At 42.6% G+C, this 13357-nt stretch overlaps 1 protein-coding gene across 1 annotated transcript; it reads right to left on the minus strand.

Moving 5' to 3' along the window:
* Nucleotides 1-259: 259 nt before the first annotated feature.
* On the minus strand, nucleotides 260-8438 carry BMP15 (bone morphogenetic protein 15). The gene is made up of 2 exons (XM_027535004.1): nucleotides 7640-8438; nucleotides 260-2198 (listed from the first exon to the last, which is right to left on the minus strand). The coding sequence occupies exons 1-2, from the start codon at nucleotides 7992-7994 to the stop codon at nucleotides 1342-1344; spliced, it is 1212 nt and encodes a 403-aa protein (XP_027390805.1). The 5' UTR covers nucleotides 7995-8438; the 3' UTR covers nucleotides 260-1341.
* Between the last annotated feature and the right edge of the window lie 4919 nt (nucleotides 8439-13357).

The raw sequence follows: 13357 nt of genomic DNA on the forward strand, positions 1-13357 counted from the left end.
TATGAAACCACCCTAAATCTGTCTCATTTCATTGACAACAACCATAAGATTAGTTAATTGGGCAGGGGAAATGCCTTACTGGGCTACTTCAATGGATCCCTTTGGTGAGAGCTGATTGTTAGCAGTGCTGCCTTCAGGGAGAACTCCAACTACACGCTGGGGCATTGGGGTTGAGTTCCTGGCCATAGCCTAGGGAATAAAGGAAATAAATTCCTTCCACCCACTGTCTCCCAATTTCCCAAACATTCAAGACTCTCTATAACAACAAAAATGATTTATTTGCAACACAACCCAGTCCCCATTACTTCAATACAGCACAGGAATAGAAGAGAGTCACAGTGCAAGCATTATTTAGTCCAAGGCAGAACTCCATGCCTCCCAATACAGCAAGCCTGTCTCCCCCAGAGACCCATGCTCAGAGCCCAGCTGAACACACAAACAAGCAAGCCCAGTATGAAGTCAGCCCCAGGTCTCAGCACATTTCACCCTTCCCCCACTGCCCTATTAACCTTCCTAACTGCAGCCTTCTATGCCTTCCACTCCCAACCAGGCCAACTCTCAGGCTCTGAGCCACCAGCAAGCTTTCTCTGTAGGATTATTAACAAGGGTTTAAGGATTACCTAAAATGAGAAAATACCCTGTGAAATCTATTGTTCCAGAGAAAATTTAAAATGACTCCCCCATACATAATTCTAATCAACAATGACAACTCTTCATTTTTTCACTATAGATATAAGAGGTTTTGAAATGATTGTCATCTCTGCTCCATTCACATTTCCCTACTGGCTTTATTAACGGCTGCTCTCTTCACAGCAGGATAATAAAGGGATCATCCCAGGCATTTCTGCCAGGTTCAGAGCCTGAGAGGAAAAACCCTGATGGCTTAGAAAAAGATTCCCTTCTGTTTCCTTCAAAAGATTTCTAGGGAGATTACTGCTTAAAAGTTTCCTAGTCCATCTAAGAAACAGTTTTAGATTTAGAGGGAAATCCAAACACAGAAGCAAGCGGTCTCTTCAATTAGGTAATAGTTTCTAGGATTCAGGAGGCAAGGAAGAGGAGTATAAAATCTCAAGTTACTGTCTTCACCCCAAACCTTCTAGATCCTCAGAAGACGGACTAGTGGTCAAAACATACTGATATTTGGCATCAGAACTGTTTTTATAAAGTGAGTCACTCATAAATAGGGGAAGAAGACTTAAAGTACAATGCTGAAGGCAAGGAATAGAATCTACAGAATGGGTAGAGCACTTGGGTTGAGCACTTTCAGATTTAACAATATTTGTTTACTATAAATCCTTTTCTAATTTCTTGGGCAAACCTGATCTATCTGTACCTTTGCTGTCACCTGCATGTACAGGACTGGGCAATCATACCCTCATACTCCTTGTACAAGATACTCCCATTTGCCTCAATCAGAAGGATGCTAATGGGAACATACTTATAAGGGACACAGGAAGGCTGAGGGACACTCTGATCCACCAGCTCATTGACAAGGTTCTGGATGATGGCATGATTGGGAGAATTGAGACCATAGTGTAGTACCCGAGGACATACTCCCTTACAGTAGTTTGGGGTATAGAGATGGGGAGCGATGATCCAGTGATCCCAGCCCAGCTGCTGGAAGCTGACTTGAAAAGGGTGGAGGGAACACAGATTACTTTCAGGCCCGTCATGCTCCCTGGAGGGGCCAGGAACTTCAGATGCAATACTGCCTGCTTGACGAGCCCTCCTCAAGAGAAGAGAAGGGTCTTTTTCTGTAAACTCTTTCAGGCCTTTAGGGAGAGGTTTGGTCTTCTGAACACTCTGAGTGTCATTGAAATACAGTAACAAGAAGACAGTGTCCAATGATGAAGTGCCATGCCACCAGAACTCACGAACCTCACTACCTCTTGGCTGCTGACACACGAAGCGGAGTCGTAGTACCCGGCGCCCCTTGTGATTCCAGAGCTTTTGCCCAACATGTTCCATGATATCCATCTCTGTCCAAGCTTTGGGCAACAGGGAAGGCTTTGAGGAGCCTCTTCCTGAAGAAGGAAAGTGATTGGTTGGGCTTTTCTGGACCCAGGGCTCCACATGGCAGGAGAGGTGGGAATGAGTTAGGTGAAGTTGATGGCGGTAAACCACAGTGGCTCTGACTAGTTGGTATGCTACCCGGTTTGGTCTCAGAGGAAAGTCCAGGGTCTGTATGTGCCAGGAGCCTGTATTAGTAAGAGGGAACAAGAGCAAAGCGTTAGCTTCTTACCTCCTAGCCTTAGTCTCCCTAACAGACCGGCTCAGTACAAACTGACAAGCAGCCCTGAAATGAATTTAAGATCATAATAGTGGTCTATTGAGCACTTATATAATGTATTAGATGCTTTACATGCATTAGCTCTTGAATCCACAATAGCCTTATGAGATAGTTGTTATTCCCATTTTGCAGACAAGGAAACTGAAGCTCAGAGAAGCTATGCCAGAGGACACACAAGCCAGTGTTTGTTAGAATGAAGATTTGAGTCCAAGTCTTTTTCCCTTAAGATGACAAATTGTGGCTCATTTTTAGATCACTCATAGTCCTAGGTGGAGAAAAACACTTCAAATACAGAACTGTCTGTATATATTGTATTATTTAGTTGACTATTAAAAAGGTGACCAATTAAGAGGGTCATTGAAACATATGAATAATAAATCCTCATGCTATATCACTATATAGTGGCAGCTTTAGGGTGACAGTCCAATATTGGGGGGTATCATCTGCTATCGCTTCAAATCTGGGTTGGAGATGCCACAAAATAATTTTTTCTAGTTGGGACAGGTGTTTACTACTTTTGCTTTCTATTTGAATTTCTTCTTGAGCAGCTATTCCATTATTGGGCAGGTTCTCCCTTAATCCTCAGTCTCCCCCTTTTCCATTTCTTACCGGCAATGATTCTTCGTTTACCCCATTCATTGTTAATACCGTATTCAACAAGGCCCAGTCATATAAATGACCTCAGCTAAGAAGTCTACTTAAAAGCTGCATCTTTTGAAAGTGAAAGTCGCTCAGCCGTGTCCGACTCTTTGCGACCCCATGGACTATACAGTCCATGGAATTCTCCAGGCCAGAATACTGGAGTGGGTAGCCTTTCCCTTCTCCAGGAATCGAACCCAGGTCTCTCGCATTGCAGGCGGATTCGTTACCAGCTGAACTACAAAGTGATTGTTTTAATCTAAACCGTGACGCTGACACCTAGTGGCCAAAGCATTGAAAAGTGGGACCTGCAGTGCTCTGACCTTCTGCGCCCTCTCCGGGCAAAGGTCAAGAGCAACGATTACAAAAACCAGGCATAGCAAGAAAAACCCTTCTGTCATCTTCAGCTATCACTAACCATCAGTTCAGTTCAGTCACTCAGTCGTGTCCGACTCTTTGTGACCCCATGAACCAAAACACACCAGGCCTCTCTGTCCATCACGAACTCCCGGAGTTCACCCAAACCCATGTCCATTGAGTCAGTGATGCCATCCAACCATCTCAGCCTCTGTTGTCCCCTTCTCCTCCTGCCTCCAATCTTTCCCAGCATCAGGGTCATCTCAAATGAGTCAGCTCTTCACATCAGGTGGCCAACATACTGGAGTTTCAGCTTCAACATCAGTCCTTCCAATGAACACCCAGGACTGATCTCCCCCAGGATGGACTGGTTGGATCTCTCAAGAGTCTTCTCCAACACCACAGTCCAAAGGCATCAATGCTTCGGCGCTCAGCTTTCTTTATAGTCCAACTCTCACATCCATACATGACTACTGGAAAAACCATAGCCTTGACTAGATGGACCTTTGTTGGCAAAATAATGTCTCTGCTTTTTAATATGCTGTCTAGGTTGGTCATAACTTTCCTTCCAAGGAGAAAGTGAGTTTTTTTTTTTTTTAATTTCATGGCTGCAATCACCATCTGCAGTGATTTTGGAGCCCAGAAAAATAAAGTCTGTCGCTGTTTCCCCATCTATTTTCCATGAAGTGATGGGACCAGATGCCATGATCTTCGTTTTCTGAATGTTGAGCTTTAAGCCAATTTTTTTCACTCTCCTCTTTCACTTTCATCAAGAGGCTCTTTAGTTCTTCACTTTCTGCCATAAGGGTGGTATCATCTGCATATCTGAGGTTATTGATATTTCTCCCAGCAATCTTGATTCCAGCTTGTGCTTCTTCCAGCCCAGCATTTCTCATGATATACTCTACATATAATTTAAATAAGCAGGGTGACAATATACAGCCTTGACGTGCTCCTTTTCCTATTTGGAACCAGTCTGTTTTTCCATGTCCAGTCACTAACCATGGCCATGCTAATTTACATATTATCTACCTAATCTTCCTTCTCCACTGAATCCATGACCCTGGAATTCAGTAAGCTTGGGATGTTCAACATAGAAGCTCTTGAATGTTTTGATGCATCAGGATTTTAGTTATGTATCCAAGTTTCAGGTGCAAAATTCGTAATCATAATTCATCATAATTCAACATCTGTGTACACTACAGAGTGATCACCACCACAAGCTTAGTTACCATCATCTGTTACCACACAATTAACTCCCTTCACCTATTTCGCTCACTCTCCAACCCTGGTTACCTGCTGGTAAACACTAATCTGATCTGTTTCTGAGTTTTTAATTTTTGTTTTTCATTTATTTTGTTTTTATATTCCACATATGAGTGAAACCATACTTCAAAGTGAAGTCACTCAGTCGTGTCCAACTCTCTGCAACCCCATGACTGTAGCCTACCAGGCTCCTCCATCCATGGGATTTTCCAGGCAAGAATACTGGAGTGGGTTGCCATTTCCTTCTCCAGTACCATACTCCAAGTTTTTTTTAAAAGTTCAGGTTCCAACTCATGCTTAATACACCCTCAAGTTTGGGGCACTTGGATATCATTCAGACAGAGCTCAAGCCAGGCTTGTAATTGCTTTCTCAAGTTACTCCATACTCCCATCCTGTAATAATCTTTCCAAGACACCCACCCATACATCTGCCCCACCCTGCCTGAAAAGGAATCTAAACCGAATCTCTAGCAGGCAGTCTGGTTAGGAACTGCCCTTTCCTTTCAGACCCTGACATCACATATTTCCTGAAGCAGGGTGGGGTTGCTAAGGATCAGGGCCAGGAAGGGTCTGCTCAGAACTTTTCAGGGAAATGTCTGACTCACACATCCTGTGCGATTGAACCTGGAATAGCTCTCAAAGCAAGCTTGATTCAGCTGGATCATCTCCTGATGGAATGATCAGACCCAACTCTCTTGTCATCCATTTCTGGATCCTTTCCAGAGTCCCTAGATACCAGTATGTCCCACAGTCAGACCAAGATACTGGCCTAATTCTAGACATTCTACTTTCTAGCCTCATATCATCTGTACAGAATTGATTTATGCAGCTTATGAATGAAATCCAGATTCCTTGTAATGACCACTGCATCCCTGAGTCTCATCAGTCTCATATCCCACCACTCTCTACAATCTCACTAGGCTCCAACCATCCTGATCTTCCTTCTATTCTTCAAGTACTTGTTTCCACCTTTCAGCCTTTGTACATGTTGTTCCCTCTGCCTAGATCAGACTTCTCTCTTCTCTTCTCATGCCAAGCTTCTTACCTTACAGACCTCAGCTCAAATGTCACCTCTTCAAACATGCCTTCACTGACAATCCCATGCAAAGGGAAGATTTCTTTGCTATTCTCTATCAGAACCACCTATTTCATTCTTTGGTAGCATTTACCACAATTTACAACTATCGATGTTTACTTATTTGTCTCACCCAGAGAACCATACCTATCTTGATCACATCCCAACACCTAGAACAACGCCTAGCACTTAGCAGTTGCCAAATAAATACTTGGTGAGTGAATCTCCAACCACATCAAGTTATCTTTTTCCTCAGTCAGAATGCACTTCCCTCCCTGTATCCATAGTCTCTTTACTCCTTCTGCAAAGTCTGGCTCAAATGCCACCTCTCCAATGAGGCCTTTCAACTATTTCAGCATTTCCCTCTCCTTTCCCTAAGCAGCAACCCATTTCTTCTTGGAGTCCCAGGAATCCTACTGCTTATCCTTTTCAAAGCATTTGCTGTGCTGTACCACCATTATGTTATTACTTATATATCCATTCTACTATAGTGGGGGCTCCTAGAGCAGTTATTTGCCTTCTCATACCCAACCCAAACACAGTGCTTGGTGCTCAATTAAAGTCTGTTAAGCAGTCAGCACAGCAGGATAATTAAAAGCACAGGCTCTGAAGCCTGAAAGCCTGGGTTAGAAACCCAGCTCTATTAATTACTAGCTGTGTTACACTGAGCTTCATTTTCTTCACCTATATAATGGGTATATTCATAGTATTCCATAGTGGAGCAGTAGTAAAGAATCCTCTTGCCAATGCAGGAAACACAGAAGATGTGGGTTTGATCCCTGGGTTGGGAAGATCCCCTGGAGGAGGAAATGGCAACCCACTCCAATACTCTTGCCTGGAAAGTTCCATGGACAAAGGAGCCTGGCAGGTATAGTCCATGGGGTCGCAAAGAGTCAGACACAACTGAGCTCGCACACACAACTACTTCATACGATATTGGGGAGGATTAAGGAAGACAATGTTTGTAAAATTACTGTGCCTAATGCCTGGCATATGGTAAGCACACACTAAAGTTTAGCTTAGGGGAATGGTGGTTGTTTTACTTGGAGGAGGGAGGTAAATCATGTCTGTTGTCATCTCTGAGACTAGCAAAGGCTTAAGATTAATTTCACCAGGTTCCCAAGATTTCCTTGAGATTGATGGCTTTCTTCATTCCCTAGAGAACCCTGCACTGCATAAGCCCACTACTGCCCTAGATCAGTGTCTAATGAAGATGTTTAAAGCAGAAGGGAACCATGAGGGAAACAAAGAAAATTCCAAAATACATTTGGTAATTTGGTACCACAAACCCAAACTAGCAACATAGTCTAAACAGAAAAACTGCTTCGTATACCAGGATATCGGGGTATGACATTCAAAACACTTAAGTAGTTATGGACAGACTATAAAACAAGACAGACTTGAAGCTCAACTCCTGCCTCTGCCACCCCATCCTTGTGACCTCTGCAAGTTATTTAACTTCGCTCTCTGCTTCCCGTTTCTTTAAAAATTAGGCTAAGCCTTTCAGGACAGCTAAGCAGAGTCCCTATCATTAAGGATTAAATAACAGACTCTCAGGTGTGAGCCTGTTTCTGTCCTTTCTGAGGCCTTGTAAATTTCCCCAACTCAACATCCTGTACCTTTTGTCTTCTAAGAATAAAACAACACAAACAGCCCTCCACAGAACATGAGTATTTCTCAATTATAATTTTCAGTAATATAATAAGCATTAAGACTTTCTTTGAAAGCTAGGAGCTGAGATATCACTCAGTTGCCCTGCGGCCTGAGAGAAAGTCTCAGGTAGGCCCCAAGGCAATCTGTTCTTAAATTGGAGCCCTAAAGGGAAGCAAATTTGGAGCCAGGTTCTCCCAAGGGTGTCATCTTTTGAAAATCAAGAAACCAAGCCCAAGAAAACCACCCACCCTGTAGGCAATGTGAAGCCTGACAGAAAACTGACAGATCCACTTTTTTCTACACTTTTCTTCCCCATTTTTCTCTCCCCCGCACCAGAACAATATAGTATGATAACTCACCTCTGAGAGGCCTTGCTACACTAGCCAGCGGCCTCACCAGCCTCACCATGGTGGCCCCAATGGTGCGGTTTTCCCTAGGGTGTCCACTTGCGTCAGCTGAACGCTGGTACAACTCCAGCATATACCGTAAGGGATGCCCTAAGATCCGAGGCTTCCTCTGCTGCTTGCCAGGGGCTTCTTCCAGCAGCTCCTGAATCAGGGGCAAGGTAGGGGCCTCAGGCAGGTGGGCAATAGAGGGCTGCCCTACCTGTGTCATTTGGACCCTATGTTCCATAAAAAGCACCAGTCCCCAAAGAAGAAGGATTCTAAGGATGCTCAGAAGGACCATCTTGAAAAGCTTGGTGTTCAGCAACATGTTCTGGTAAAAGCCCAAAGGATACCACTTTAAACCTTTCCTTTTACATGGGTAACAGCATCCAGGCTCCACTACCACAAAAGATAGAGCAAGGAAAAATGAAAGGCTGGCAGGCAGGTCCTATGTTTCTTCCTCTGGTAGGATCTCCTGAACCAAAAAGAGGTTTTCTAAATTGTCCTCTTTGCATCAAATAAACAGAAACAGCAGGTGGGACAAGGCAGCGTGCCCATCCTGCGCTCCAGAGCTGGGAACAAGATCGTATTTAAAAGGAGAGGCCCATTCCAGGACCTGCTCCCTTACCTTATCCACTAGGATGAAAAGAAGCAGCCCTAGCCTGCTCTGCTTCACAGCTTTAAAGGTAGTCTCTTAATCAGTCCTTAAAGGACCAGAGGCCTCCTGTTCCCACCCCGCTTCCATGCAATGCTTTTCCTAATGTGGCATTTCCCAAAATGTGGTCTGCTAAGGACTTGCAGTGGAGCTATTTGAGGGGATTGTTAAGAATTTGGGCTTCTGGGTCCAGACAAAAACATGGACTTTCTGAGCGTAAGTGCCAGAAATCTGAATCTTAAGTCCTCCAAGATGTTCGTATGAGTACTAAAACGTGGGAACCTCTCTGTGAGTATGGCTGCTGGAGCTTGAAGAAGATGCCCGAACAGTGGTTTTCAATCTTGACTCTATACTGGGATCACGTGGGGAGTTTTAACTATTATGGATGCCTGCGTACCATCCCTAGAGATTCTGATGGAGTCAGTATGGGGTATTACCAGGGCATCAGGAGTTCTTAAAGTTCTGCAGGTGATTTTAATGTGCAGCCAAGTTTGAGAACTCTGACTTAGAATTTTCTGGTTTTTCCATGGAAGGTGTTGAGATTTTGTGTGGGTTTCATCAGAGAAGCACAGGGCAGTGGGAGCTGAATCTATGAAAGTTGGTTAGGAGCTAACCTAGCTTGGCTGGTTACTGGAGGCATCAGGGCTGAACCAGTTAGTTAAGGCTACCCCAGACCAGGATTCTGCAGAAAAATGGTAGGTGTAGTCCTGGCCCTGTCCAAGAAGAAGCAGTTTCCTGGATCTCTAAGAAGGTGGGACATTAGGTCAAGACATGGCTCTTTGGAACAGGTACGGACTTTGTAAGCAACGGACCTGTGTTTGGATTGTTATTGATACTGTTTCTTATTAGCAGTCATTTAAGCTCTCCAAAGCAAATCTCTTCATTTCCCTGAGCCTCAGTCTCCTCACCTGTAAAATAGAGATAACATGTTTTAATCCCACAGCTTGTTGTGAAGATACAAGGAAATAATCTGTATTCATCTCAACAAAACCTAATTAGACATACATGGTTACATGCTGGAAATTATTTCTTCCCTTCTCTGTTTTTTTTCCAACTAGGCCTTGGTCTCTGGCATGTATTGTAAAACAAAAGATATGGGTCCCCTAGGTCTCAACTCAAATCCCAAGTCAACAACCTATTAGCTGGTGACCTCTAACAAGATTACTCCCAGTAATCTGTAATGAGTAATGAGTTTCTTCGTTTGTACCGCCAGCTCCTGCAGAGAGTTGTTGTGAGTGTTGTATTGTGTACATTTTTATTGTATACAATGATATACAAGTAAGGGATATAAGCAGATGACTCACAATAGGCAAAACCTGAATGGCCAAAACATGAAAAGATGTAAAAGAAATCAGAAAAATGTAATTTAAAACCACATAAGATACAACTTCACATCTAGGATTGGTAACATATCAGAAGTCTGATGTTATTAAATTCAGGTTAGGATGTAGAATGCAGGTAACTTTCTTACAGCCCTGATGGGAATGTGATTGGGTACAGTTGTTTTAGAGAGCAATCTGGCATTATCTCTAGTGAGTTTGAAAATGTGCAATTCAGGCATTGCTACTATTGCTAGAACAGTAGCTTTTAGACACTTTTGTCTGATTCACAGGAATAAATACACTTTACATCCAACCCACTATAAACACAAGCACACACATGCATGCACACACACATATACCTGAAGTAAACATTTCCTTAAACAATTATTATCTTTACATGTTAGGAGGGATACTATATCATGATGAGTAAGAACATGGCTCTAGAGTCAAAATCCTAAATTCAGACTCCAGCTCTACCATTCATTAGCTTGACCTTGGGCAAGTTATTCAACTTCTCTGTGCCTCAGTTTCCTCATGTGTGAAATAGAAACTGTAGCCTCTCTCTGCTTCAGTTTTCTAATATATATGTACAATGAGGTTAATCAAAAGACAACTCACAGGATTGTTGTGTTAAATGAGTTAATACATGTAATGGACTTAAAAGAGTGACTGGCACAAAGTAAATACTAGACACAGGTTAATTATTATTACATTTAATGCAAGTTGTGCTCTCCAGAAAGCTGGGCTCACCTTGAAATGACCTGTTATGAGCTGTGGAGAGGCAGCCCAGAAGTTTCTCTGTCTTCCATGTCCACACCACTTCTCCCTTCTTTCTTACCCCTTCTCTGCCTCCTAACATTCTCTTTGGCCCCTGACCTCTGTCTGTTACCAATTAAACTTCCTATTTTCTATCCAACATAACTCAATAAAAGTACAAGTTGTCAGAACAACTAGTAAAGTGTTCATAGCCAGTTTTCTTTGATGTTTCTCTGGTATTTGAGTGGAATTATATTCATCAAGAACATTTTTCTGCCATAATAGTGAGATTTTGATTCAGGATCAAAAGAAGTAAAGAGACAATATATTACCCTGGAAAGAACATGATTTGGGTTAGAATTCCTGGTTATGCTATTTTTTTCTGTTGCTCAACCTCTCTCAATCTCAGCTTTCTTTTTTTAAAAAAAGATTTATTGATGTATTTATCGGCTGTGATGGGTCTTCATTGCTGCACTTGCGCTTTCTCTAGTTGTGGCAAGTGGGGGCTACTCTTCATTGTGGTGCCCTGGCTCCTCATCATAGTGGCTTCCTTGTTGTGGAGCACAGGCTCTAGGCACACAGTCCTTGATAGTTGCAGTGCATGGCCTCGGTAGTTGTGACTATCGGGCTCGGTTGCTCCGTGGCATATGGAATCTTGCAGGACCAGGGTTTGAACTGGTGTCCCTTGCATTGTAAGGCAGATTCTTAACCACTGGACCACCAGGGAAGCCCTATCTCAGCTTTCTTAACTGTAAATTGGGGATATTCTTTAGGAGTGTGGTGAGATTTAAATGAGATAATGTGTACAAAGTATTAGCATATCAGACAGTCAGTTCAGTCGCTCAGTCGTGTCCGACTCCTTGCGACCCCATGAACTGCAGCACGCCAGGCCTCCCTGTCCATCACCAACTCCCAGAGTCCACCCAAACCCATGTCCGTTGTGTTGGTGATGCCATCCAACCATCTCATCCTCTGTCATCCCCTTCTCCTCCTGCCCTCAATCTTTCCCAGCATCAGGGTCTTTTCAAATGAGTCAGCTTTCTGCATCAGGTGGCCAAAGTATTGGAGTTTCAGCTTCAACATCAGTCCTTCCAATGAACACCCAGGACTGATCTCCTTTAGGGTGGACTGGTTGGATCTCCTTGCAATCCAAGGGACCCTCAAGAGTCTTCTCCAACACACACAGTTCAAAAGCATCAATTCTTTGGCGCTCAGCTTTCTTTATAGTCCAACTCTCACATCCATACATGACTACTGGAAAAACCATAGCTTTGACTAGACGGACCTCTATTGGCAAAGTAATGTTTCTGCTTTTTAATATGCTGTCTAGGTTGGTCATAACTTTCCTTGCAAGGAGCAAGCGTCTTTTAATTCCATGGCTGCAATCACCATCTGGAGTGATTTTGGAGCCCAGAAAAATAAAGTCTGTCACTGTTTCCCCATCTATTTACCATGAAGTGATGGGACCAGATGCCGTGATCTTAGTTTTCTGAATGTTGAGCTTTAAGCCAACTTTTTCACTCTCCTCTTTCACTTTCATCAAGAGGCTCTTTAGTTCTTCTTCACTTTCTGCCATAAGGGTGGTGTTATCTGCATGTCTGAGGTTATTGATATTTCTCCTGGCATATAGACACTCTTAAATAAATGGTAAAATTTACCATTAATAGCCTATGATTTTAAACTGTGTGTAAAGTGTTCCTGACTGAAGGAAATATCCACTTAGCATCCTCCTAAAGTTCACCTTAATTTTTATTCCATCCCTCTACTCACCAGGGCTTCAGGAGACTTGCCCGGTTGAAAAGGTCAGCTTTCTTATTTTCAGAACTTCCTATTTCTCATTTCAGAAAAAGATCCCAAAACTAACTCCTTTCCTATGACCAGAATTGAAAGAAGTTGACATGATTATTTCCTGGAAATGTTGCCTGGTGGGCCTGATACATGCTATTGCCCTAATCCCCCAGAAGAGGGCAGGAACTGTCTTTCTAGCCTTTATGGTTGGAGTGTTGAGTTGGAGTGGAGGGACAGGTTATAGGCAACTAGAACAGGATCTACTAAAGGATATTTAGAAGGTCTTTCTGCTTTAGAAAAAGTAATATGTGAAAACATTAATTATGTAAATTGAACAGTTTAGGAGGTGATTATTGACATAACAAAAAGGGTTCTTTGAAACAACAAAATGGGTCACCTCAAATTGCTCTGAGCAACAAGAAACATTAATGTACAGTATGGGTTAACTTTTCAAACTATAATGTGCTGGACTGGTAAGAGGCATAAAAATTTACAAAATTTTACATGAATTATGCATGTTACAGGCATATGTTCTAGACACTACTAGACCCCAGTAGTACAGAAATTAATAAGACAAGTCCTCTGTCTTTCACACTCCTAGTACTATGCTAGGCACTGAGATAGGTTGGGGTACACCAAAATAAAACAGGTAGTTTCTATCTCAAGAAGATAACAACTTTAATAGAGACATAAAAGATAGGATATATTTCCCATAACCATGATATTTCCTCTAAGTAGTCTTCTGAGTTCTTAAAAAAATTACCTATTTTCTAGATGTTATGTTAAAAAAATCATTTTCCTTAAAACAAAGAGTATCATATATTTTATAGAAATCTTTATTAATTTGGCATTAGACTATATCCTTTTGCATATTATATCTTATTTTTATCTTCATATCAACTCTGTGAGTTAAGCATTATATTCCCATTTATAGGTAAGGAAGTTTATCAGACAAGAAAACTCGTCCAAGGTTGTACAGTTCTTAAATGGTGGAATACATTGGGATTTGGATCCAACTAAGAGGAGACTTCGGAGAAGGCAATGGCACCCCACTCCAGTACTCTTGCCTGGAAAATCCCATGGATGGAGGAGCCTGGTGGGCTGCAGTCCATGGGGTTGCTAAGAGTCGGACACAACTGAGCGACGTCACCTTCACTTTTCACTTTGATG

This window comes from Bos indicus x Bos taurus, chromosome X (assembly GCF_003369695.1).
Source record: "Bos indicus x Bos taurus breed Angus x Brahman F1 hybrid chromosome X, Bos_hybrid_MaternalHap_v2.0, whole genome shotgun sequence".
NCBI lineage: Eukaryota > Metazoa > Chordata > Mammalia > Artiodactyla > Bovidae > Bos > Bos indicus x Bos taurus.